The sequence below is a fragment of the Amphibalanus amphitrite genome, unplaced genomic scaffold, assembly GCF_019059575.1.
Source record: "Amphibalanus amphitrite isolate SeventyFive unplaced genomic scaffold, NRLGWU_Aamphi_draft 001592F_arrow, whole genome shotgun sequence".
Classification (NCBI taxonomy): Eukaryota; Metazoa; Arthropoda; class Thecostraca; order Balanomorpha; family Balanidae; genus Amphibalanus; species Amphibalanus amphitrite.
The window spans coordinates 64231-86989 of NW_024883085.1; the positions used below are offsets into that span (position 1 = coordinate 64231).

General features: G+C 47.5%; 1 protein-coding gene across 8 annotated transcripts in view; it reads right to left on the reverse strand.

Moving 5' to 3' along the window:
• Positions 1–1596: 1596 nt before the first annotated feature.
• LOC122374039 (actin-related protein 2/3 complex subunit 1A-like) overlaps positions 1597–22759 on the reverse strand; it is a 39534-nt gene continuing 18371 nt past the window's right edge. For all 8 annotated transcript variants that reach the window (XM_043352549.1, XM_043352546.1, XM_043352548.1 and 5 more), the window contains exons 3-9: positions 22447–22603; positions 21098–21201; positions 17513–17685; positions 13587–13813; positions 10263–10439; positions 6762–6942; positions 1597–1927 (exon numbers count right to left, since the gene is read on the reverse strand). In XM_043352549.1, the coding sequence (XP_043208484.1) occupies positions 1889–1927; positions 6762–6942; positions 10263–10439; positions 13587–13813; positions 17513–17685; positions 21098–21201; positions 22447–22603 (1058 nt within the window). In that variant the 3' untranslated portion in view covers positions 1597–1888. The remainder of the gene's footprint in view (positions 1928–6761; positions 6943–10262; positions 10440–13586; positions 13814–17512; positions 17686–21097; positions 21202–22446; positions 22604–22759) is intronic.

Consider the following 22759-nt stretch of genomic DNA (forward strand, 5'->3'; position numbering starts at 1 on the left):
GGCATGTTTACTGGGATGGTGGGAGGGTTGAGAGCCGTAATATATGTACATTGTACATTTGACTAAAACAAAGCCAATTACGCAACTATTACATGCAAGTTAACCTAAACATTGGCAGAGACAGAAAGCGAGAGAGAGGGAGAGAGAGAGAGAGAGAGAGAGGGGGGGGCTCAGAAAAACGCCGAATTGTCTATGGTATTGGTAAAGTGAAATTATTTCATGAAACCTCGGGGTTAGAGTCCTAGTTATTAGCTGCTAGATCACAAATATCGGAAGAGAAGAATCTTGGTTCAGTGGATTGGACGGGGTAACCATTTAGGTACTGCTTTCTTAAATATATGTCACTTAATGCGACCTTGTGTCCTGTCCTTCAGTAACCTGGGCCTAAAATTTTTACTTGTGCGTAAAATATGCAGCACAAGGTGTACCCATGTGGAAGCGAAGGGGTCGCATAACCATCCCTCTGTCATCGCACATGTCAAAAGTTACTCCATTCTATCATGCCGCGGTAGATCCTCCACCATTTGCATATCCTGTCTATGCTCTCAAAGTTATGCCGACTCACCTAAGTCCATATTCATACTAGACCCAACCTGCGCAGTATAAGCCATCCATATGGTGAGCGGTGAGCCAACAGTTTGAAACTCCCAACTTGGAGCGCTCCCCCGTGGCGGTCTGGGCCAGACGCGCAGGCGGCTGCTTCCTGAGCCGCCGGCCGGGAAGCGTTAACGTTCCCCGGGATCACTGGCTGCATGTTGGTGCAGCTGGTGAAGCGTGGCCGTGTGTTGGTGCAGCTGGTGTAGTGCGCACCGTCTGCTGGTTCCTTACGCTCCACCGGCACACGAGTCGGTGGATATTCGTAAGTGTCTGGTTCATGCATAGAGAGGAATCTGAACTAACTTCATAGATGCCTCCCAGACTACCGCAATTGGCATTGCATCATGAACATTTGACTTAATCAACGAAGTTCTATAACGCAAATTCAAAATGAAAGAAACTTCATTGGTCTGTGCTCGATGAAATGCTTTAACTTTTTAAAAGGATCTATCGGCATGCCTCCGGCTGCGGCCGTATCCTAAAGCAGTTTCTTTCAAGGTGTGGTACATCGGCCCACTTATTTAGTTTATCCGCTGGCATGAATGAATTTCAATGAGTCGACACGAACAAGTGACTCGCTAAGTCGCTAGTAGCGAGAACACATACACAGTCGGTAGCTCCAACAGCCCAATAGTATGATCTGCTACTCGTATGTGATTGTGCAATTGTGCATGATGATGCGTAAGACGTTGTTTTGCGATTCGCACACCTTGCACATGGCATTACGGATTCGGTTCGTTCCCGCTCGGTTCGCATTCCGACTGTTTCAGGGTTTACTGCGTTATGTTGTTATGAACAAAAGATAATTGATTCGGCCTGTTTTGAAATACCGTTCTACTTCGCAATCGCTAACGCGTCATTGAAGAATCGTTATTTCGATGCACTGCTGATGCTTAATATTGCGATTATCAGGCATTCGACAGTGTTTTGCAGTAAAAAGTTAGCTATACCATCATAACAACGCAAAATAGAACAAGCATGTTACGGATGAAAAACAAATTTCACAAGGCAAATATATTTCACAAGTCAGCTTGTACCGAGAAAAGCAGCGAATTAACCTAGACAGCTCATAAGCTGTCTGCACTTGTCAAGCAAGATTGCTTTAATCATCGTATAACACAAGGCGCATATGCCATTTTCCGACCTTAAGCATTGATACAAAAGTCTGGATTATGATTAGAAAAAGGCTCAAATCGGGTATGGTGGAGCTTCATTTGGCGCTGGCTCCGGTGGAATGTTGGACCGTCACCGCTGGTCGGATACGCAGTGACGGCCGCACTTATTTGTTCCCTTATTTGATCTTCAGTCCGGCCATCGACGACTGCAGAGACTGAAACAGACCACCAGTCACAGTCAGTCACAGTCAGCCGACCCACAACAGCGACGGATATCACACACCAATAACTCGCCGCAATCACCCCCAGTCCCGCAGCGCAATACCAAACAACCCACCATCGCCACACCATATCAATTCTACGCATCAGCGATCTGTCACTGCACATCTATAACTGGTAATTCCTCGTCGTTACGTCACGCCCGGCTGTGACGCACGTCTGAGGACCCCCGCGGCGGCGTGACGCTGACCTCTGCGCCGCTCCCGTCCCGGCTCACCGACCCGCCCGCCACTGGGGAGCGCCTTATTTGCCTCTATTCCAAATGTCAAACATTCTTGGAGCAAGTTATGACTACCGATCTATGAATAGTGAATACGCCATACTTTGCCCGACGTACACCAAACCACAGACGGCCTCCCGTTCATTCCCCCAATAGCCCAATAATATCTCCCAATGAAACGCCAATGAGCAACATGAGCGCCCATTGCCCAAGACCGTCCCGCAGTGCCAAACGTTTCTAACCACAGTCAACAGCTGATGGGGACTGGTCCCGTTTTATGGAAAACTGTGATTCCGGATGTGCCTTGCTCCTAATTTACTTGTTAATTATTGCATACCAAGAGACATTTTTATAATTACTCAAAAGCCTAACGAAACAGAACGTTGTTTTTGGGAGGGCGAAACAAGCTCTAGCAGCTCTAGCGGATCACAGACCGAGTTTCTGAGTTATGTTATTCACCGTTCACCGACATTGTATCATTCCCTTCACCCCTGCTGCCGCTGTCCTACCACTAACCTGAACGTCCCATATAAACATCAGGCCGTCCCCTCGCTAAACTGAACGTCCTATATAACTACCAGTCCGTCCTGCCACTAACCTTAACCCGGCAGGCGGTGGGCCTACCAGCCACCTTCCGCGCGGTGGGGGGGGGGGCACTTTTTTGCCCCCCCCCCCGTATCTCCGAAACTACTGGACGGATCCGGAAAATTCAAACGGCGTTCGATAGCCCTGTCAAATTTGTCGAGGGAAACCAAATTTAATTGACCTCGGGGTCACCGATGACGTCACAGGTCAGGTCAAAGATAAAATGTTTCACCGTTCACGGGGCTTCTAGGGAAAGCGCTATAACACCGAGTAAAACGCATTTTGTCGAAAATCAGCGATAAGGCGCCAGTTGTCTAGTACATATGTTGCTATTAGAAGTCACTGGTCATACCAGGTCAGGTCACAGGTCAGGTCACCAAAGGTCACCAAGGGTCACCACATGAGCCCAACTTTACTAAGGTTATGCGATGCATGTTTTATGGCCAGTTTTTCATTTCCAACTCAATGGTGTTGGTTATAAGACCATCAGGTACGGTTTAGGTCACTTTCTGGTGGAGGTCAGGTCAAGGTCAGGTCAAAAAAGGTCAAATTTCAAAGTTGATATTTTTGCATAAAATGGGTATCGATTCGATGCAGCTCGTCACGGGGAGTCTAATGGTGGTCTTTGTTTTGCGCTACGAGGTCTAGAATTGCTAAAAATTGAGTTTGAAAATTTGACGTCATCAATTTTGAACAGTTTTTTCGCTATAACTTGGCCAAAAAAAGAGGTATCGATCTCAAATTTGGTATGTAGATAGAAGGCGGTAGGGGCTATCACATATATTCCGTTTTTTTCGAAATTCAAAAAACTTTTTGGATTTTTTGGCTATTATATTCAAAAAAACTATTTTTTGATTTTTGGGGGTCAAAATCCAAAAAATTCGGAAAACCGAAATAGCAGTTTTGTAGCTCTTTTAATTCCACACCTTTTATGTCTAAAACATTTTTCTGTATCTCTAAAGCTGTAGGCCTGACAGCTCTTCCCGCGAAACCTTTTTTTGGGTCGAAAATGGCAAAAATGACGTCACTCTGACGTCATTAGCGGCCAACCTATCGTAGCCTTTGGAAAAATTTTTGGTCACCATGTGCGCTAGCTGCTCCCGGGAGGGTACTGAAAGTTTGGTGACGATCGGCGCAGCGGTTCTCGAGATATATCGAAAAAACTAAAGGGGGGAGGGCAAAAAATTGCCCCCCCCCCCCACCGCCTGGAAGGTTAATATCACCATGGATGAGATAATAATGGATTGGTGTCTTCGCAGTTTTTGGCGACATTGAGCTCAGGCCTGCCATCTAGCGGGAGAATTGTCGTAAGTTAGGAGCAAGCCGAGTGAACGCCGCTGATTAGCATTGTGACACACGGGAGTGTGGTGTAGTAGCAGGCTTGTTGTGCAATTTTTCAACAGGTTATGTCTTTATATGTCAGTAAAGGCGAAGAAATTAATAGATTTATGTGCAGGGTCAGTAATAAGATAAGCAGTTCCATGTTATTTCCTCATTAATTCGTGAAACAGGGAGTTATTGGAGACTTCGCCAGCACGTGTCGTTTTCGCTATTTTTCATATGAGACTTTACTTGGCCTAAATCAAACAAATTGTCCGGATCAAAGAACAAAACGAACGTGAATACCTACTATCTATAAGTATAATGAAAAAGTTAAACGGAATTGCTAACGTCATTGCCGCTCAATATGTAATTCAAGACGCTCTATGAAAAGGACCCAACCAGTGCTGCGTAGTCGATGAAATTTCAGTGACTTTGGCTCCAACTCCGATTCCGGTATTCAAATATCGACTCCGACTCCTCCGGGCAGAACTATCGATTCACACAGACTCCGACTCTGACTCCGACTCTGCAGCCCTGGTAAGTCTGTGGAGTCGATGACTTTTCGGTGACGTTCGACTCATACTCAGACTACAGCTTTTAAAAATCAACCGACTCCGAGTCGGAACAGAACCGCTGGCTCTGACTTCAACTCCGCAGCCCTGGCCCAAGATAGCCGCCTAAAACAACTTTGATGTGTGATCTTCTTCGTACATTGTTATGTTATTTTAAACAAGGAATGGAAAAGGGAGACGAAGCCTTCACAAACAGGGATCTCCTGTTGCGGATCAATCAGCTGCTGGAACAGAAAGACATAACACCACGCATCTCATTTCATCGTTTTCCTAATGACTCTGCACCAACGTAAGCACTGATCAATGCAGTGCGAGCATCGATGTGACATTTGTGTACCAAGTTTGAGTGTTATCCGCCCAGCCGTTCTTGAGATATGGAAGCGGCGCTGCGGCACCCCGCACGTGCGCACGTGCTGTAGCACCCCCCATAGTGACACATGGAAATGCATTGGCCACTGGGTGCCTAACTATTGGCGAAGTTTTACTGTAATGGGCCCAGCCATTGCGGAGTTACTTTATGTGGAACAATTTCGACACCCCTAAGTTGGCCCGTGGCCCGTGTCGTAGCCCAGCCAGCCTTCTCAAGTGGGGCCCACATGGGTCCCAAGTGGACTCCAAACTGGGACCCATCTGGGCTGCCCACCTTGGACCCAGATGGGAATGTCATGGGCGTCCAACTGGGTCCCATCTGGGCACCCCAGACGGGGCCCATGTGGGACCCATCTGGGGCCCGTATTGAGCCCGCATATGGGCTTTCCCAGTTGGGACCCACATGGGCAGCCCAAGTGGGGCCCATATGGGACCCAGCTGGGATATATGCATATATATGGGTCCCACACGGGCTTTCCCAGTTGGGACTCAGACGGACACATGCAAAAAGCGCACATGGAATTTAATTGGGATTTGGTACCTAGCTTATGTCGTCCACTATTTCCGCGTGAATCCCAAAAAGCAATGTGTTCACACGTGGGAGAACCGCGTACCCTTTGCCTCTCACTAGATCCCCAGAGATTCGAACTTAAGACCTATGGAACATGATGCGGGGACCCTAACCACTACACTACAGTACCACTGCAGGTTGGCGGCAGGCGGCTGGTAGAGAACGGAAGCGTGGATGCGTACCTATTGTGAAAAAGGGGAAGAGTTTGTAACGATAGTGTAGAGGCCCGACCGGTCCGTCAGCGCCGTATTGCGTCTATTTATAGTCATCAACTGCAACGAACGCCGGCGACACAGTATCAGCGACCGACCTCGCAGGGACGCGGGCAGGGGTGTGCCCAGGCGGCTGTCAGATCAGGAGTCTGGCAGGGTAGCGGCACAGATCAGGCAGGTTAGCGGCACAGTGGAGGCGCTGGCCAAGTCCAGCACGTAAAGTTAGCACATCTAGCCCATCTGGGACCCAGTTGGACGCCCATGACATACCCAGATGTAGCCCAGCCCACATTCGCCCAGATGCCCCACTTCTAGCCCATGTGGGCCCCATTTGGGATGGCTGGCTGGGAGCATTAACTAAGATTAAGAAAATCGGGCGAAATTCGGAGAAGAATGAATAAGCCTAACAAATATGTATGACATATTGTCAAACTGCTGTACCCTTATGAGTAAATGACCACATAAAAGGTCGTACAAGCCGATCGGACTGGGCGTTTCAATACACACCGTCTTACGCATTTTATTTTCGTTATTACCTAAAGGCTGCTTGACGTTTTTGGCTTTCAAGCATTTAAGACATTTTTTGTCGTCTCAGGTCAAGTAAGATTACCTCCAACTCGTGGGAATATGCACTTCAAGCCAACTAACACACCACACCCACGTGTGTCATAATGCTGAGAGATGGCGTTCACTCGGCTTGCTCCTAACTTACGATAATTCTCTCGCTAGATGGCAGGCCTGATCCCAATGTCGCGGATCCCAATGTTAATTTCCACGAGACACCAATCCAGTGTTATATCATCCATGATATCACCATCCGGCCGAGCTGCCAAAAACCTGAACGTCCCAGATAACTAGCAGGCCGTCTTCCCACTAGCCTGGACATAACTAGCAGTCGCAGACCGTCTTGCCACTAACCTGAACGTCCCAGATGACCAGCAGGCCGTCCGTGCCGCTGGTGCTGATCCGACGAGCGCTGCTGCGGTCTCCCTCGAACACACGCGTCACGCAGATCGAGTTCTGGTGCAGCGTGGCCAGTGAAGTATCGTCCGCGTCCGAGCGCGACTGCTTGTCCAGCGACTGGAACTTGCGCATGGCGCTGCGGGGAGAGAGGTGAGTGTGGTGAGAGAGCGGGCGGTGGTCACGTCAGGAGAGGCTGATACTTGATACTTGATAGTGAGAACGCCCGGGCGAGGGAGGTGGGGAGAAAGAGAAAAGAGAGAATAGACAGAGCCAGCGAGGTAAAGTAATCTTGGAGCCAGAGACGTGGGAGAGAGAAAGAAAAAACAGAGGTAGGGAAGGAGAACTTCTCGTTGCGTTTACAGCGAAAGTATGGCACCGCAATACCAAGCTCATAAGCCATAAACGACATATTATGTAACAGTTTTAAGTCAGTTTTATCGTCATTAACTAAGGTTGACGACACAGCTCAACTTCAACAATTTTTGCATCCGTACTACCTTCCCTGCGGGTACGAGTGAGCAAGTTCTTTGAAGGGGCCTGGCCACTAAATCTGACGCTGCCTCGTACTTAAACATTTAAAAGAATCTCAGAACTCAAGAGATAAAACAAAGAACAGCTTACGAAACATTCACGGGGACACGCGGTTGCTGAGCGAGATGCTTCAAAGTTGGCAGCCAAAAAATGATAGTTTAATAAGTTGTAATGTGAGGACTCTCCCAGCTTGTGGACCTAGGGCAATATCTCGCCTATTTGCATTCTCTAAAAACTTTGTTTGTCCTAATAAATCAGCTCGTGAAAGAGCGCTTGAGCACAACTACCCAGCTATTTCGCATTAGCAATATTGCCTGACGAAACTAAACCGGCATTTATTGCTGACGGAAAATCGGAGTCGCTGTCACAAACAATAAGGAATTCAGAAAAAGGCAAATATAAATACGATTAATGCTGTTGTTGAGCGCCCATCTGTTAAAACATCAAATCAACATTCATAACCGAAGGTTTGTTGTTAATAGTTAAAACACTATTCTTTAGAATTGTGTTTTTCTATTGAAAAACAAATCTGAGTTCCCTGACAATTTGGCAAAAGCTGCCTGAGATCAGTACAACTTGATGCTCTTGAAAACGGCTGGTCCAAATATTCTGATTTTTTTCAGGATTTCTAGTGGGCCAGGTGATCTACGTTCTGGTATGGGTCTCCCCTCCGCGGACCATCTGGTGCACGTGCCACGTGACTTTAAAATTCCCGTGTTAAGCCAATGGGGAAAATGAAAAAATGCGTTCCACGGCAGATTGCTCGAAAACGATCCAAACGACCCCCCATTTTCTTACATGCAGATCAACCACCATTCGGTGCACTACCCATGGGTATGTCGCAAAGTGGCCGGAAAAGTCCAGAACCACGTGCCACGTGCCGTTGAAAATGACCCTGCACACCGGAAATTGGGACTTTTGGTCATTTCGGCGCACCCATGATGCATACTATGGCGTGGGTGACCAAACAATGGGTGTCATCCGGTCGGCAACTGTTTAAGGTGTCGTCCAGTGGGCCAAAGTGGTAGTTTCAAACTTTTGGGATCCACCACTCTGGGGATTCTTTTTGACAATATACTTACGTTTCTTGGCGCAATGTTCATTCCACCCAGCCGGTCGTCAATGCGTTAGATGACCCAAATGACGATTGACCTGAAGGAAGTTGGGGGCGAGGAACACGCACGTGCCATCCGTTTTTTACTCGGGCGCTTTCATCTAGGAGATTTTTGCAGATACGTCAATGCGTTAGATGACCCAAATGACGATTGACCTGAAGGAAGTTGGGGGCGAGGAACACGCACGTGCCATCCGTTTTTTAATCGGGCGCTTTCATCTAGGAGATTTTTGCAGATATCTTTTTGATTTGTGAAAATGACCAGCCTAGCGGTATGCCAGCCGCTGATAAATTATTATCTTGCTGCGGCCGGGCGCTTATTTGCGGTGTTTGCGTTTGGCGGCTGGCGGGCGACTTTTAGTCGTTTTCGGTTAGCAGTTAGCGTCGGTGCGGTGCGGGCGGTTTTATTTTTTTCGGCGTTTCGGCGTTTTTTTCTGTGTGGTTTGCGGCGGTCGGGTGATTTTTTGCCGTTTGCGTTGGCTTTTCGGGCGTGCGTTTTACACGTTTTGCGGTGTTTACGTTTTGCGGCGGGCGGGCGTTTTGTGTTTTTTTGCGGTGTTTGTCTTTGGCGGCGGGCGGGCGGGCGGGCGGGCGATGCGGGCGGTTTTCTTCTTTTTTTTGCGTCGTTTGCGGTGTTAAATTTGTTTGCGGTTGGCGGGCGGTTTTATTGTTTTGCGGCGTTTTTGCGTTTTTTATTTGCGGTTTGCGGCGGGCGGGCGTTTGTTTATTTTTTGCGACGTTTGCGTTGGCGTTTCGGGCGTGCGTTTTGCGCGTTTTGCGGTGTTTGCGTTTTCCGGCGGGCGGGCGTTTTTCACAATTCAAAGTCCAAACCTTCGGGCCACAGCGCTCCTCGAAAAGCGCTGCCCTCGAGTAAGATAAGGCCGTGGAGCCCGAAATATATAAGCATGCTCTGCGCTGCTGCCGTTAATATTGTGAATCTGTGACGTCATCGAAGGCAATGACCAGTCCACCGTGACAAGTTTATGTTATGTCCAGCGTTCACGCTTCAACGAAAATCAAACGGATGGACATTGGATAGTCTTCTGCCCCATCTATTCCCAAAAGCAATATCCAGCTGCGTTCGAATCCGCCTCCGTCGGGCTGTCTGATCCGATCTCAGTGGCGTTGTGTAGGATTCTGCTTGGCCAATGTCAGACGCATATCAGAATCCCCACAGAATCCCCACCCGACGCTTATCACGTGTTTTCGGGTAGGTAAACACTTATCAAAAACAAGCACGCACATCACGTGTTCCACATTCAATAAAACCTCCCGTGTGTGGTGTCTCAAGTTGTTTTTGTTCTCCGGGCCCCAGAAGTGCTCCCAAGCCGACAATCTCATCTTGCCCCACAAATTCGCGGGCATTAAAAGGTAACATTCCAACATTTCAGCATATTCTACGTGACGGTCTGGTGTCCTCATGGTAATGCTACGATCTGTTTAGAAAACATTGTTTTCAAGCGTTTACAGCTTGCATTTTCAGCAGTTCATAAACATACCACCAGTGAAGCATGCAGATGGATAAAAATGCACGAATTCTGAAACGAATGCTCATTTGTCCAGACCGCACACTGTAACTCAGTTCAAAATGACAGCTAATACAGATTCGCAATGAACTTGCGAATATGCTCGCAATGAACTTGGCCGTTACCCAAGGCTCCACAGCCTATACCCCAGGCTCCACAGCCAGCAGTATCGACGGCCCCGCGGCCTACCCCAGACAAACAAGAACCATGTCTATCGCCGTCCCGTCCCCAGCCTCCATCGCGGTCCGTCCCCAGTCTCTCACCAGCCCGTCCCCAGGCTCTCACCTGACCCCACCGCCCTCCTTCTTCTGCGCCTGATCCAGCTTGGCGGCCAGCTTGATGGCGTCACCCTCGATGACGTACAGCATGGGGCAGCAGCTGTAGCCGGCGGCCACCAGGGCGTTGGCGCCCACCCAGCTGATGCTGCGGTATGGCAGCTGGTCCGTGCGCAGCGTAATCACCCTGTGGGAGAGAGGAGGGGGAGAGGTAAGTACTGCTGAGCTGCTACGGTTACAGTTAAACACAGCCGACAGTGATGTTAGGTTGGGCAGAGGGTGATGTGAGGTCATCTGAGTCAAACCACTAAAGGCCGCCCCACACTGGACCTCGCATGCGGGTTGCGAGTTTGCGGGTTTTGAGTTTGCGGGCATAATATTAATTCATAGAGTGATTAGACCGTTCTTTATGGCAACTTCATGAATGCAGTGAAGCCGGTACACCTTCAGAAAATTACACATAGTCGCAATACCAGCGCAACGAACCAAAATTCGGCTCTAACGAAAAACCCGCAAACCTCGCAGAACTCGCACACCTCGCAGCGAGTAAAATCGAAAGTTGACTAAAAATCAACTATTGGAATGCGATGCAAGGTCGCTCGCAAGCTAAAAACATGCAGACTCGCCTGTTAGATGGTAGTGTGGGTCACTCAGCTTAGATTGTATGATTTGAACTTAAATAAACCCGAAAACGCAAAAACTCGCAACCCGCATGCGAGTTCCAGTGTGGGGCGGCCTTAAGTCTGTTGGTGTTGATTGAATGTAGCGGAGCCTCAATGGGACGCTACTTAGGTCAGACTGTTTTGGTGTTAATTACGCCAGTCCTGGGGGTAGGGGCACTAACTGCGCCAGACTGTTTAGGTGTTCCATAGTCAATCCTGGGGGTTCGGACGCTACCTGGACCAGACTGCTTTGACGTTGTATCAGAAACCCTGGGACGCTACTTGGTATAGGCTGTTTTGGTGTCCGCTGAGTCAGATATTCCTAGGACGCTCGCTGAGTCCAAGTAGGTACTTTGATGCCTGCCGATTTACAGGCTCCTGAATAGTCGATACCGTCAGACGGTACCGATAAACCACACGTTGGCGGAACAGCGGGCACGCCTGACGAATGGCGCATCGATCATGCGTAACTTATTAATCATACGTGATTAATGGCCAAACGTGTCATGGTACGTATGACATCAAATGTGAGTCTTATGTAAGGAATCGAACAGTTCCAAGTATCCAGCTCCTTGCCGCGTTTGGTGAAATACGGCTAATTTCCTCACATGGCATATAATATGCATCAGCAATGAATAAGGAATTCAGCAATGCCAAATAATTAGGGCACTTGACAAGGTTCCAGCCGAAGAAAAAAAACTAGCTGACATACAGCTGACATACAGTGGATGAGTACAGCACACTGACGGTAGGTAATATCAACAACCAGTTGGCGCAGAGGCTATTCGGTACCTGCCAGCGCACAGGTGCAAACTTTCGAGCCGGGATTGGAGTTCGCTCACGGTCGCGAGGTTCAATTTAACGCCGCTTCAAATGTGTCAGATTCTTTAGTCAATAACAGGACGACTGGATCTGATGCCCCGGATGTTATTCCGCTGATGTTGCCGTTTTAAACAGCTTCAAGCAACACAGCAAGACACCCGAGATATGACGATCATGACAAAGTAGATTGCCCAGTCTGAAACAGTAGCGCAATATGTCCACGAAAGGTATGGTGGTTCTACATACCTATTGGGGCTCCCAATGTTCCACTGTACGGTAGACCAAGCGTTCAAATCAACAACGAAATTCAAATTACCACCCTATTGCATGGAACGAGAAGTCAATCAGCTGTGAACTGCAATTCACATCCTTCAACTTCACGCTGCTGCGACGCAGAACAGTATTTCCCCAGATAGTTGTCAGTTGAATAAGACGCCCAGCAAGCACTCGGCAAACACGCCAAACTGAGTGCGTTTTCGCGGCACCGGGGTGCTGTCTGCGAGTGTCACAATACCGCTGAGAAGTGCCAATCACCAGAAGCTGTACCTGCAGTCGGGCGAGCCCCGAGTACGTCGCACTTTTCCAATAGGTTGTTAGCGAGCGAGTGAAGAACGGTCGGGAGTCTGTTGGTAATAAGGCAGACGGAAACGCTGCCGTCAGCGGCAGCGACAAGGGCCAGCGGTGCCAAGAACCGGCGGCCCCGGGTAACAGACGGCCTTCTCGAGTAGCCAGCGGCCGAGTTATATAAGGCCGGGAGATTTTTAAGAAGTTGGACAATGTACATGGCTGGTTTCTTAACATTAAATAGATTATTTTCTGTGATTTACTAAAAGGTGCGGGAAGGAGCAATAGCAATCAGGAACGGCATGGACTGGGAAGTGGGCACCTTGTCATAAGAGACGAATACATTGAAATTCCACCGCAATTCTGTCGTTGAAACTAGCTTAACGAACTGCTCACTGAATTTCAAATAACAATTACGCTTATGACTTGTAGTGCATTCAGTGCTTGGATTCTCAAGCGACAAGAGCGAAGCATATTTCTCAGAGCAATTAACTGCAAGGGCCTCCCGCTTTCTTCGTAAGCATTACTATGCTAGAAAGGTTCTTCACAACTAATGCTTCAGTCGCGGAACGAATGTGTATCCAGCATTAAAATAACAAGACAGCCCGCTGAAAGAGCTTCAACTTCATATTAATGTACGAACTTCCCTAGCTCTCAAAACACGGGGATACGGCTGGAGCATCTCTTCGGTAGTCACATTCGCAGACATTTCGGAGAATCCATGTGACCTCCCGCCCACATCCTGTCTCCTAATTCAGTATTCACTCCCCCTCTCAACCCATAACATGGACCGGTTCGCCCCAATTTAGACCACAACACCGTCACTTACAACCGCCACCGCACCGCTCTGCACTCTGCTCCGTCCTCCCTGCTCTTCCCCAGTCAAAACGCGTCAAACAAAACGCATACCTCACAATTTCCTCAGTCCAGTTATTCCACTATCGCCCCTCCTCTACCTCCCCGACCAACTTTTTCCGATCACTGTTTCATTTCCTTCCCTGCTTATCAGCCTAACCCTGATCTTTCAACCCCGTTTCCCTTCATCCCTCCCTACATTCCATTCTCTTCTTCTTCACTCCCTTCTCCTCCTTCCCTCCTCCTCTCTCTCTCCCTCTCCCTCTCCTCTCTCTCTCTCTCTCTCTCTCTCTCTCTCTCTCTCTCTCTCTCTCTCTCTCTCTCTCTCTCTCTCTCTCTCTCTCTCTCTCTCTCTCTCTCTCTCTCTCTCTCTCTCTCTCTCTCTCTCTCTCTCTCTCTCTCTCTCTCTCTCTCTCCCTCCCCTCACTCACTTGTTTCCATCGGCAGCATCCAGCACACTAACTGACGAGTCGTGGGCGCACCAGGCCAGTTGCTGACCACTCGCCGAGAATTGGACATCGTGCACCCAGCCGCCTCCTCCGGCGGCCGCCGACCCGCTCACCTCCGCCATCAGCTGGCCCAGCGGCATCTTGGTGCCCCAGCACGTGGCGCTCGGCTTACCCTCGATGTCCTTGATGTAGGCCGAGAACACACGCACCTGAGGGGGTGGGGGGGGGATGGGGAGGCGTGAGTCAACAGAGGGGTTCGGGTGGGAAGGGATGACTGGCGAGACTATTGCAGGGGTTGGGATGGGGAGAGGTGACTGGTGTACTGCTGCGGGGTTCGAGCGAGTGACGTGGGGAGGGTCGCAACATTGATTATATTGAGTGCTCGATGGTAGCTCATAAGCAGTGCTAGCAGCTTCCTAAAGCCATGCCTCTACCACTATCTTACAGCAACTCTTTCTAACATCCTCTCGATCTAACACACAGCTTTCGACAAATGGAGCGGTAGAATTGTTTGATTTATATGTACAAACAACATACTCACTCAAAGACCTACGCAATGGACGTACGAAGAACACTAGCCTTTTATTTATATTGGCATGAAGGATAAATTCTAAGGAGCTACGGTCGAGGAACACGACCGTACGACATCGACCATAACAAACGGTCAGTCTATATACAGCTATATCTGCACGCATCGGTGATCACTATAGATAAGTTTGCTGATGCGTAAAACAAAGCACTGTATCCTGGTTTGTCGAAATATGACGTCTTCCAGCTTCCAGACAAGTGCAGCACAAGAGCACTTCTTGCCTCAGTTGTATTTGTTTTTTTTTTGCGGTTCAACACCGTACCAAAATAAAGTAAACCAATACAACAAAGCGATAGAGGTAATGCATTTGGTCTGTCAACTCGAACCGGGTATCGAATTGAGCATAACATTCGTTTCAACAAGCTCGTTGTTGCCGAACCGGGAATTTAAACAGTAAATATCCGACGCCCAGCCAGACCACTGGTCGAGCTCTATTTTCAGTGGTAATGACACCTGCAACACTACACGGAAAACGAGAAGTTAGCAGTGGATCATACGATGCCGGTGATCTATCAGACGCCACACACGCAGCCAGCGTTGCAGGGGTCATTTTGTTTTAGCGAGTGACGCGATCGCGGTCTCGGCAGAAATGCTGGTCTCATCATTATCTTAATTAGAATGAGACCCTAAGTTTAAACAAGGATCCCTTTTTATCTTTTTTAGTTCAGAGCTGTCGTCTTCCGTAAATTATCAAATGGCTGATATCAAAGGTGGTCAAATAGTGTGCGCTTTCCTGGATTTAAAATCAATGTAAGGCACAGAATACCTACGGATGCCTAGCCTTGAAGAATAGTAGAAAACTGTAAGCGCTGATGCCACGCAGCACAAAGTACCAAATCTGTTAACATTACTTTGTCAATAAGATCAGAGATTACACATTGGACAGTGAGCATGTTGCAAGAAGGAAATATACCAAATACGAATTCAATCCAGGTGTTTATCCTAAAGTAAACATGACATCCAGAATATGGAAAAATCTCCAGCGTGCACATCGCGATGATGCTCGCAGTGGCGGATCCAGGGGGGGGGGGCAAAATGGGCATTTGCCCCCCCCCCCAAACGGCATAATTTTAACATTACGCCTATAGACGATGCATGGAAAGAATCGATAAATTGTTATGGTTTGCCCCCCCCCCCCTAAAAAACTCTGAGCTGGATCCGCCTCTGGATGCTCGTTCACATTCAGGCGAACAAATCGCTAGACGGTTAGATAAGCGCTTATGTCTAAATAGTCGAAATCAATCAATGCTCATCAAACATTTTTTCGAAAACATTTTTTCAAAGCATTCTTCGTTATAACAATCACGACTGAAGCGGAATGGTGGTGTTATCAGCACTTATCGCCTCCCATTATCTCCGTGAACTTTTGCCGATAAAATTTCGGTGACATCATTTCATTAGCGACTGTCAAACGAACGGAAAGTGGTTTGGGTTGATCTGATATCAACGAAGGGATGCACAAAAATTATACCTACGAGGTCAGCTAGCAAGAGACCACTAATAAGGACTCCGCTATCATACGGGATTCCAGCTCGGTTGGTGCAATAGCCGCAAGCATCAAATATCAAAAATTAATCGAGAAAAGTGTTATTGCAGCAGCAAAAATAGATCGGGCTTCTACAAATTCTGACTAGTTAATAATGCTCATATTTCAGTTGCCATAAATAAAAAGAAAGACACTGTTTCGCTGATGCTATTTGCAAATATTAATCATATTAAATCATATTAAAGTTGCATCGGCGGTAAAAAAGTTTCTATCATTTTGAGACCTCATCAAATATGCTATATTTGAGCGGAAATGCAGCATTATAAAAAATATAGGGAAAAAAATTATAGGATAGGAAGGAAAATTATAGGAAAATTATAGGAAAAATTATAGGAATTAGACCTGAGATTCTCGTCATCATTCAGCGCATCGGTAGGCGCCAAAATGATTGCAGATCCATGAGTCACCCACTTATCTCACACATCCAGCCCAATTTACGTTCACATCCGAACACCAGAAACGATACACTGAGGTAATCTGTCAGTCCAACGAGACACCAACAAAAACTCTGCCCGACATCCGGCTGTTCGCCATTAACCGTGACGTCACACGACCCTGGAGGTGACCGTTGCTACGGGCGCGGAACGGTCACAGTTGGTCAGCTCGGCTCAGAACCGGTGCCGGGCGACTGGGATCCGCTTTGTCGGCTTTATAACAGCTAACAACGCCGCCTCCTACGCACAGTTACTGCGACAAATGCACACAAAAGGTTCAGCAGAACATTTACGTTAGTAACAGTCATGGAAAGCAACGTCTGCTCAGAAAGACTGGCTAATTGGTATTACAATCAGCGAACTGATATTGAACAGTGATATAGTCTGGTAGGCATATTGGCTAGGCAATAAGCGATATCTATAACAGGTTCATAACAAATCCATCAAATGAGACATTTCTTAATCACACATCCACAGCACATATCAAAATGGACATTTGGACATTGGTGATTCTTAACGGCATTGTGCAGACCGTTTGCCAAACACGACATGATCAAAAAATGTCTGTAAAGAAATTATCAGATACCTTCTTTTGCGATGTCCGGACAATTTAAAGAATCACCAGGCCATTTATCGAGGACAATCATCAGAGTTGGGTACGGTTGACTTCCATGACGTACGATAGCATTACCTTTGGCTCAACATAGATAAGTCTGTGGCTCAACTTAAAAGTAATCGAGGTACTTTCGGAATCGTCTAGGAGCTTTCGAGTACGACTTTCCTATTGTTGCTATGTAGTTCAGGAGGCAGGTTAAAGGAATAGCGGTGCAAGAAGGTCAGCCTGTTACTATTTTGCGTGGAGCACCGTTCCGGCGTGGGCAAGTTATAATTGTGAGGCAGGTTCATTTGAGCAAAAACGGACTCCTGCTTTATGCTTGGTAACTGAATGATTGGTGCGGTTCTGCTGAATCAATTTAGCCATACGACTAGCAAGCCATTACATTTTCTTCACTAATGACGTGGTAACCAATAACGAGCCTTAATTGATGGTTTGGGTGTAAGGACGCCTCGGCAACAAAGGCCATTTGGCAATCAGCCTTCATTATATACAGAAAGTTCTTAACCAGCCACCGAAGGCTGGAAAGTTCTTAACCAGGGTGCCGAAGTTTCTAACGGGACACGAAGCTGCACGCATTAAAAATACAGAAGAATCACCGTGGAAATAGTACATAAATCTAAGTCTACAACACATTGCCGAGTAGTAATCGTCGTCCAGAAATAAATGTACTCAAAATGAAGAAGAAAAAAATACATTCGTCAGCTCGTTGTGCCAACCAACCTTGAAGTCGGTGCTGCCTGCGGCCAGCAGCACATTGTTGGGGTGCCAGTCGAGGCTGGTGATGGTCGAGCGAATCGGCTTCTTGATGTGCTTGCTCACCCACCAGTCGTTCTCCTGCTCGAAGTAGCACACGGAGATGAGGCGCGCGCCGGAGCCCACGGCAAACTTGTTCTCTGAAACGGAGACGGCCCGTGAGTCCAACGTCACCTGGGCGGTAGGCTCATCAGATAGTTGGAATCCTTTTGGTCGTTTTTTTTTTGTAATTTGAACGAAGAAATCAAGGTGGATGCTTACTGCTGTGTGCAGTTAAGTTTAAGGTACAGCGCAAAAAGCTCACACAGCAAGACTGCTTCACTTGTATTAATTAAGAGTGTAATCAAATTGATGAGAATTTGACGCTCCCGAGGTGATACTTAGACACCGAAGGACGATCGTATTGGTTGTTTAAGATGCAGCTACTGCGTCAGCTCTAAATGTCAAAATATCCAGGAAAACTAGCACCGCGCTGTAGGCAGCACAGGGGTTTGAAGCGTAAAATCGTATGTGTAATTAGCTGTACTTCTAAATGATTGTAGAATGAGGATATGAACCTGATTGCAATTGACTGTGTTGTCATTTTGAAGGAACGTAAAAGAACAGTAGACTGTACTGTGAGATGAAAAAAGCTGAAAAAATTAATGAAATACAAAAATAATTAACGATGAAAGAGCAGAAAAAATAACATATCATATCATCAAGCACAACGTTACGAAACGGATACACAAACGTCATCCAAAAGTCAATTACAAACTTACATGAAACTCCCATGTAAACATCTTCAACGAGACTAAACTTTGCCAGTTACATTCTATCCTAGGCATCGTCAACGCTCTTAGGGACCCGACAGAGCTCACGTTGATTAATCCTCGGGACTCGGCATCAGTTGCGGAGGGATGCGCCTCGCAACACCCCACTTGGAATGAAGACCATTGGGAAACTTTCAAGCACCAGCGTATGAGAGCCGATGTTGCGCGAATCGACCGAGACGCGCTTGTTAACTTTCAATTGGAGAGCGACGATTTCTACGTGATTAAAAATGTATCAAAGGGTTATCAGAGAAGAAGGGATATTACCCGGATCCCAAGAAGATTATGTAACATTTGGCCGACAAGCCTTTTTGATGTGTACCTATTGATTACTGCAATACGCATCTGACATCGTTTTGAATAGGCTAAAAGCAGCGGCAAGTACCAGACGTATGCCTCTATTGACCCATAGACCTCCGCCTGTAGCCAAGAGTATATATGAATACCAAAAAAAGCTTATGAGGCATTCCGCCGAAAATAGCGACGGCAATAAGCATACATATCAACTATTTCATACGGGGTCGTTGCAATTGCTGCTGCAACGCTTTGATATATGTTTCGGCTAGCGACAGACATGTAACTATAGGTAACCTATGCACTTAGGTACAATGCCCTACCAAGTGACATTTTATAAAAAGATGTAATTATAATCTATGAAGATTTCAAAAAGGCATGTTGATCGCGTAAACAGCCCACTCTTTTAATGAGCCACTCGTTAATGCATTATCTTAGAAAACAGGCACGGACGTGAGCAATGAAGCAACAGCCAGATGTATTCAAGGCCATATATGGGGATGTATTGGCCGTGAAAAAATAACTGCAGTCATGATAAAAAAAACGCGTAATGCATCCGCTCACTTCGAAACGCGACAAATATAAGACAAAATGTGTGAACAGATTTGTACAGCTCGTGAGAATTTATAGCGCTTACATAAGGCACATTGCCGCCTGCATACATTAGGGATATCCCGCCGAACGAATGCATTTAGTCTGCAATTAGCGTCACCGACTCTGAGCAGCTGTTTCGCAATTACAGCTCTGAAGGTAGACCTCGCGTGCACACAACGTGCTATCGTTGGCAGCCTGTCCTTCACCTGTGGCATTCTGGTATGCCGCGGCCGAGCAGGCTGATCAAACGCCACAAACAAAACAACTGCTAATGAAGCCCACCGATTATATGTGAGCGAGGAAGCGAACAAACAATTAGTAGGCTTGGTAGCATTAGCATATCACGATTTTAATCCGCATCGAAAAGATAAAAGGGTGACTGGAGTCTGGACTTTACGAATGCATTGTTGCTGTGATAAATTTCTTGCATTGTACAATGTAAATTGCATTAAATTCAACGTTATGTAATTCACGAGGCTCATTTTTTGTAGTTTCCTATTTTTCCCCACTGGATCATCAACTAAGGCAGCATTTGACCGAAACAAGACGTGAATGGGCGTTGTGTTAGGTACGCCGATATCAGCGACCCCTTCTTCCGGAGGCCACGGCAACAAACAGGAAGCCATTAGACCTCATCTACGTCGGTTCATCTTTTTGCTGGACCATATTTTGACGCAGAAGTTTTCTACACGCTACGAATGACCAAAACCACTGGTAATGCTGACGTTTAGCTTACAGTTTTTTTCGCACAATTCACCGTCATTCAACATGACGCATTTAATTCAAAAATATTCATGGAATAAACAAATATAGTTCAATATATCGGTATCTTCTCGGAGTGTTAAGGAAACATGAATAAGGTCACGGAACACAAAAACATTAATCAGCCGTTATCAGGTAGGTACACTCAGGGGCAGATTGATGTTCCACCACTCCCTACCTATCGGGCTTCCATGGCTCAGCACTGACTGCTGCCAGTGGCAGCACTGGCAGCGCTGGCACTGGCAGGCAGTGCTGACCAGTGCTGATGGCAGGCAACACTGGCAGCAGCCAGTGCTGAGCCATGGGAGCCCGATGGGTAGGGAGTGGTGGAACATCAATCTGCCCCCGAGTGTACCAAACATTCATAAATCAGCCGTAAGCTCGCAAAAAAGGAACGAACCACACAGCAAAATACTTCGGTGTTTTTAGGGCAGTGAAGTGATTGTAACAGTCCTCGCCCCTCGACCCATCAAAAGTAATATAAGAAATAGGCTGCTTTCTGCTACTAGAAGAACGGTTCTGGAAGAGAGGTTAAAACTTAAAACAACTTTAAGGTTACGGCTGGGTGCTTTCTGTATGTTTGCGTGATAAGAGTCACTTATCCTTTGACATCACATTTGTAGCGTGACGTTTCACATATCATGCATATTACCTTCAGTAACGTCTTGAATACCAGACACGTGAACACTGAACAGTCCCCTTGCGCAATGTATAACGGATGACAATGAAGCACGCATTTCGAGAGACTATTTAGTACAGGATTTCCGGGTAGCCATTGTACACAGGACTCGCCTTCGGTTCATTGGTCTCATAGATCATGTTCAGGAAACCATTAATTATTAGACGGATCTTACTTCCTGGTAGCCATCTGATCGACAACTAACCTTCTGACGTTTGACGCAAAACTCACATCTGATCACTAGTTAATGCAAAACTCGGCTGTGGGAAACCATCCTACGAAGAGCTTAGCTTCGGAAGATCACAGAACGCAGAGTTGAGCTTTGAGGGGCAATCAGAAGCAGATCTCACCTCCGGGAGACCATTTGACGCAGGATTTTCGGGTGGCCATAGCGCATAGTCCTTTTCTTACCTTCGGGAGACCATTTGACGCAGGTGGCAGCGCGGTTGATGCGTAGCAGGACGAGTGTCGGACGCCACTTGCCGCCGGCCTCCTGAGTCCACACGTATGCATTCCTGTGGATATACGACCCGTGATTATGGTAGACCGACAGTCGAAACACAACATAACAGAAACATCTAACAACAGGGTCGGATGTACCACGTGTGAAGATGAGCTGCACTGCATACTGACGACGATACTGTGATGCCCAGCGCGGCCTCATAGTCATGTCTTTGTGTTTCTGCAACACACAGATATTGAATACCTGTTGCAATTATTACCAAAGCGTTGTTCTATGAAGAACGCTAACAGGAATAGTCATCTGATATTACACAACTCAATATGTCATCACCATCATCCCTCAAACATCCTTCTCATCTAACCCTGCTCAGAGCACATATGACGCGACTGAGTCAGCCCGGTCGGCGCCACAAACGTCCCACAATAGCATCCCTCGCAGTTCTCTGACACTCAAAGTCTCATTCCGATCGGATACCAACTCGGCTATCACCAATGCCTGCGTTGGCCAACCGCATACCGTGCCGCCCACGGCAGCGCAAGCACGCACGACTCGTAGGCCGACGGGTAGTGACTAGCGACCGTCAAACTATCGACCGAGTCGCCGCAATTCGCGAGCGTCGGAAACAGCTGATATACCTACCGAGAAGTTCTCGGCGAGAACGTTTAACATTTGGTGCCCAATAAGGTCTTGCGGCTGGGAACACAGAGAACTTGCCTCTATTTTTCAGTAATTTGCCTCTGAGCATATAGACTTATCCATGCATATTCATTTACCGATTATGGATGCAGCGATGTTCACGGGACGTTGAACGATTAAAAAAAAAAAAACATCTTATCATAGTTCCTGCGTTTTGAAGCTAGTTCTCAAGCAAGTCAAGTACAGTCAGTCTTAAAAGTGCCGCGCAAAGTACCGATGGATCCATCAAGCCCGACCGAGGAAAGGCCTGCTATGATTTGAAAGTCACCGAACCAATTGACCTGGGGAATGTACGAGGATGTCCATTGATTTGGTAACTCAAATTTAGCAGTCCTTCCGCGGTCGGACTTGATGGATCCCCCGCACTGTTACGCGGTACTTTTAAGACTGACTGTATAAGAGGTGTCTTTGCTGGGATATGCTAACGGATGCAAACTTATCACAAACTCGAGAACCACGCCCCAGCCAATTCCCTAATAAGATCATGTTCCTCTCTGCACCCTGACGTGGGTTATCGGTGGCACTCCGACCACCTCAGCTATACCTCTCAGCCACCAGCTCTGCCCAAGGCTATAGAACTCCGCCCTGACCGTCCACCCACCTGTCTGCGGCGCAGGTGACGATGCGGTTCGACTTGGGCGCCCAGTCGATGCCTGTCACGCGCAGGTCGTGCTGGTCCAGCTGGTCGACCCGGCGCCAGTCGCCGCCGCTCCGCTCGTAGATCGCCACGTCCTTGCTGTTGAGGGACAGCGCCACCTCTGGTGAAGAACAGGGGGAGGGAGGGTTAATGATGGCAGGATGAGGGGGGGGGGAGAGAGAGAGAGAGAGAGAGAGAGAGAGAGAGAGAGAGAGAGAGAGAGAGAGAGAGAGAGAGAGAGAGAGAGAGAGAGTGTGTGTGTAAAAGAAATTGTGAA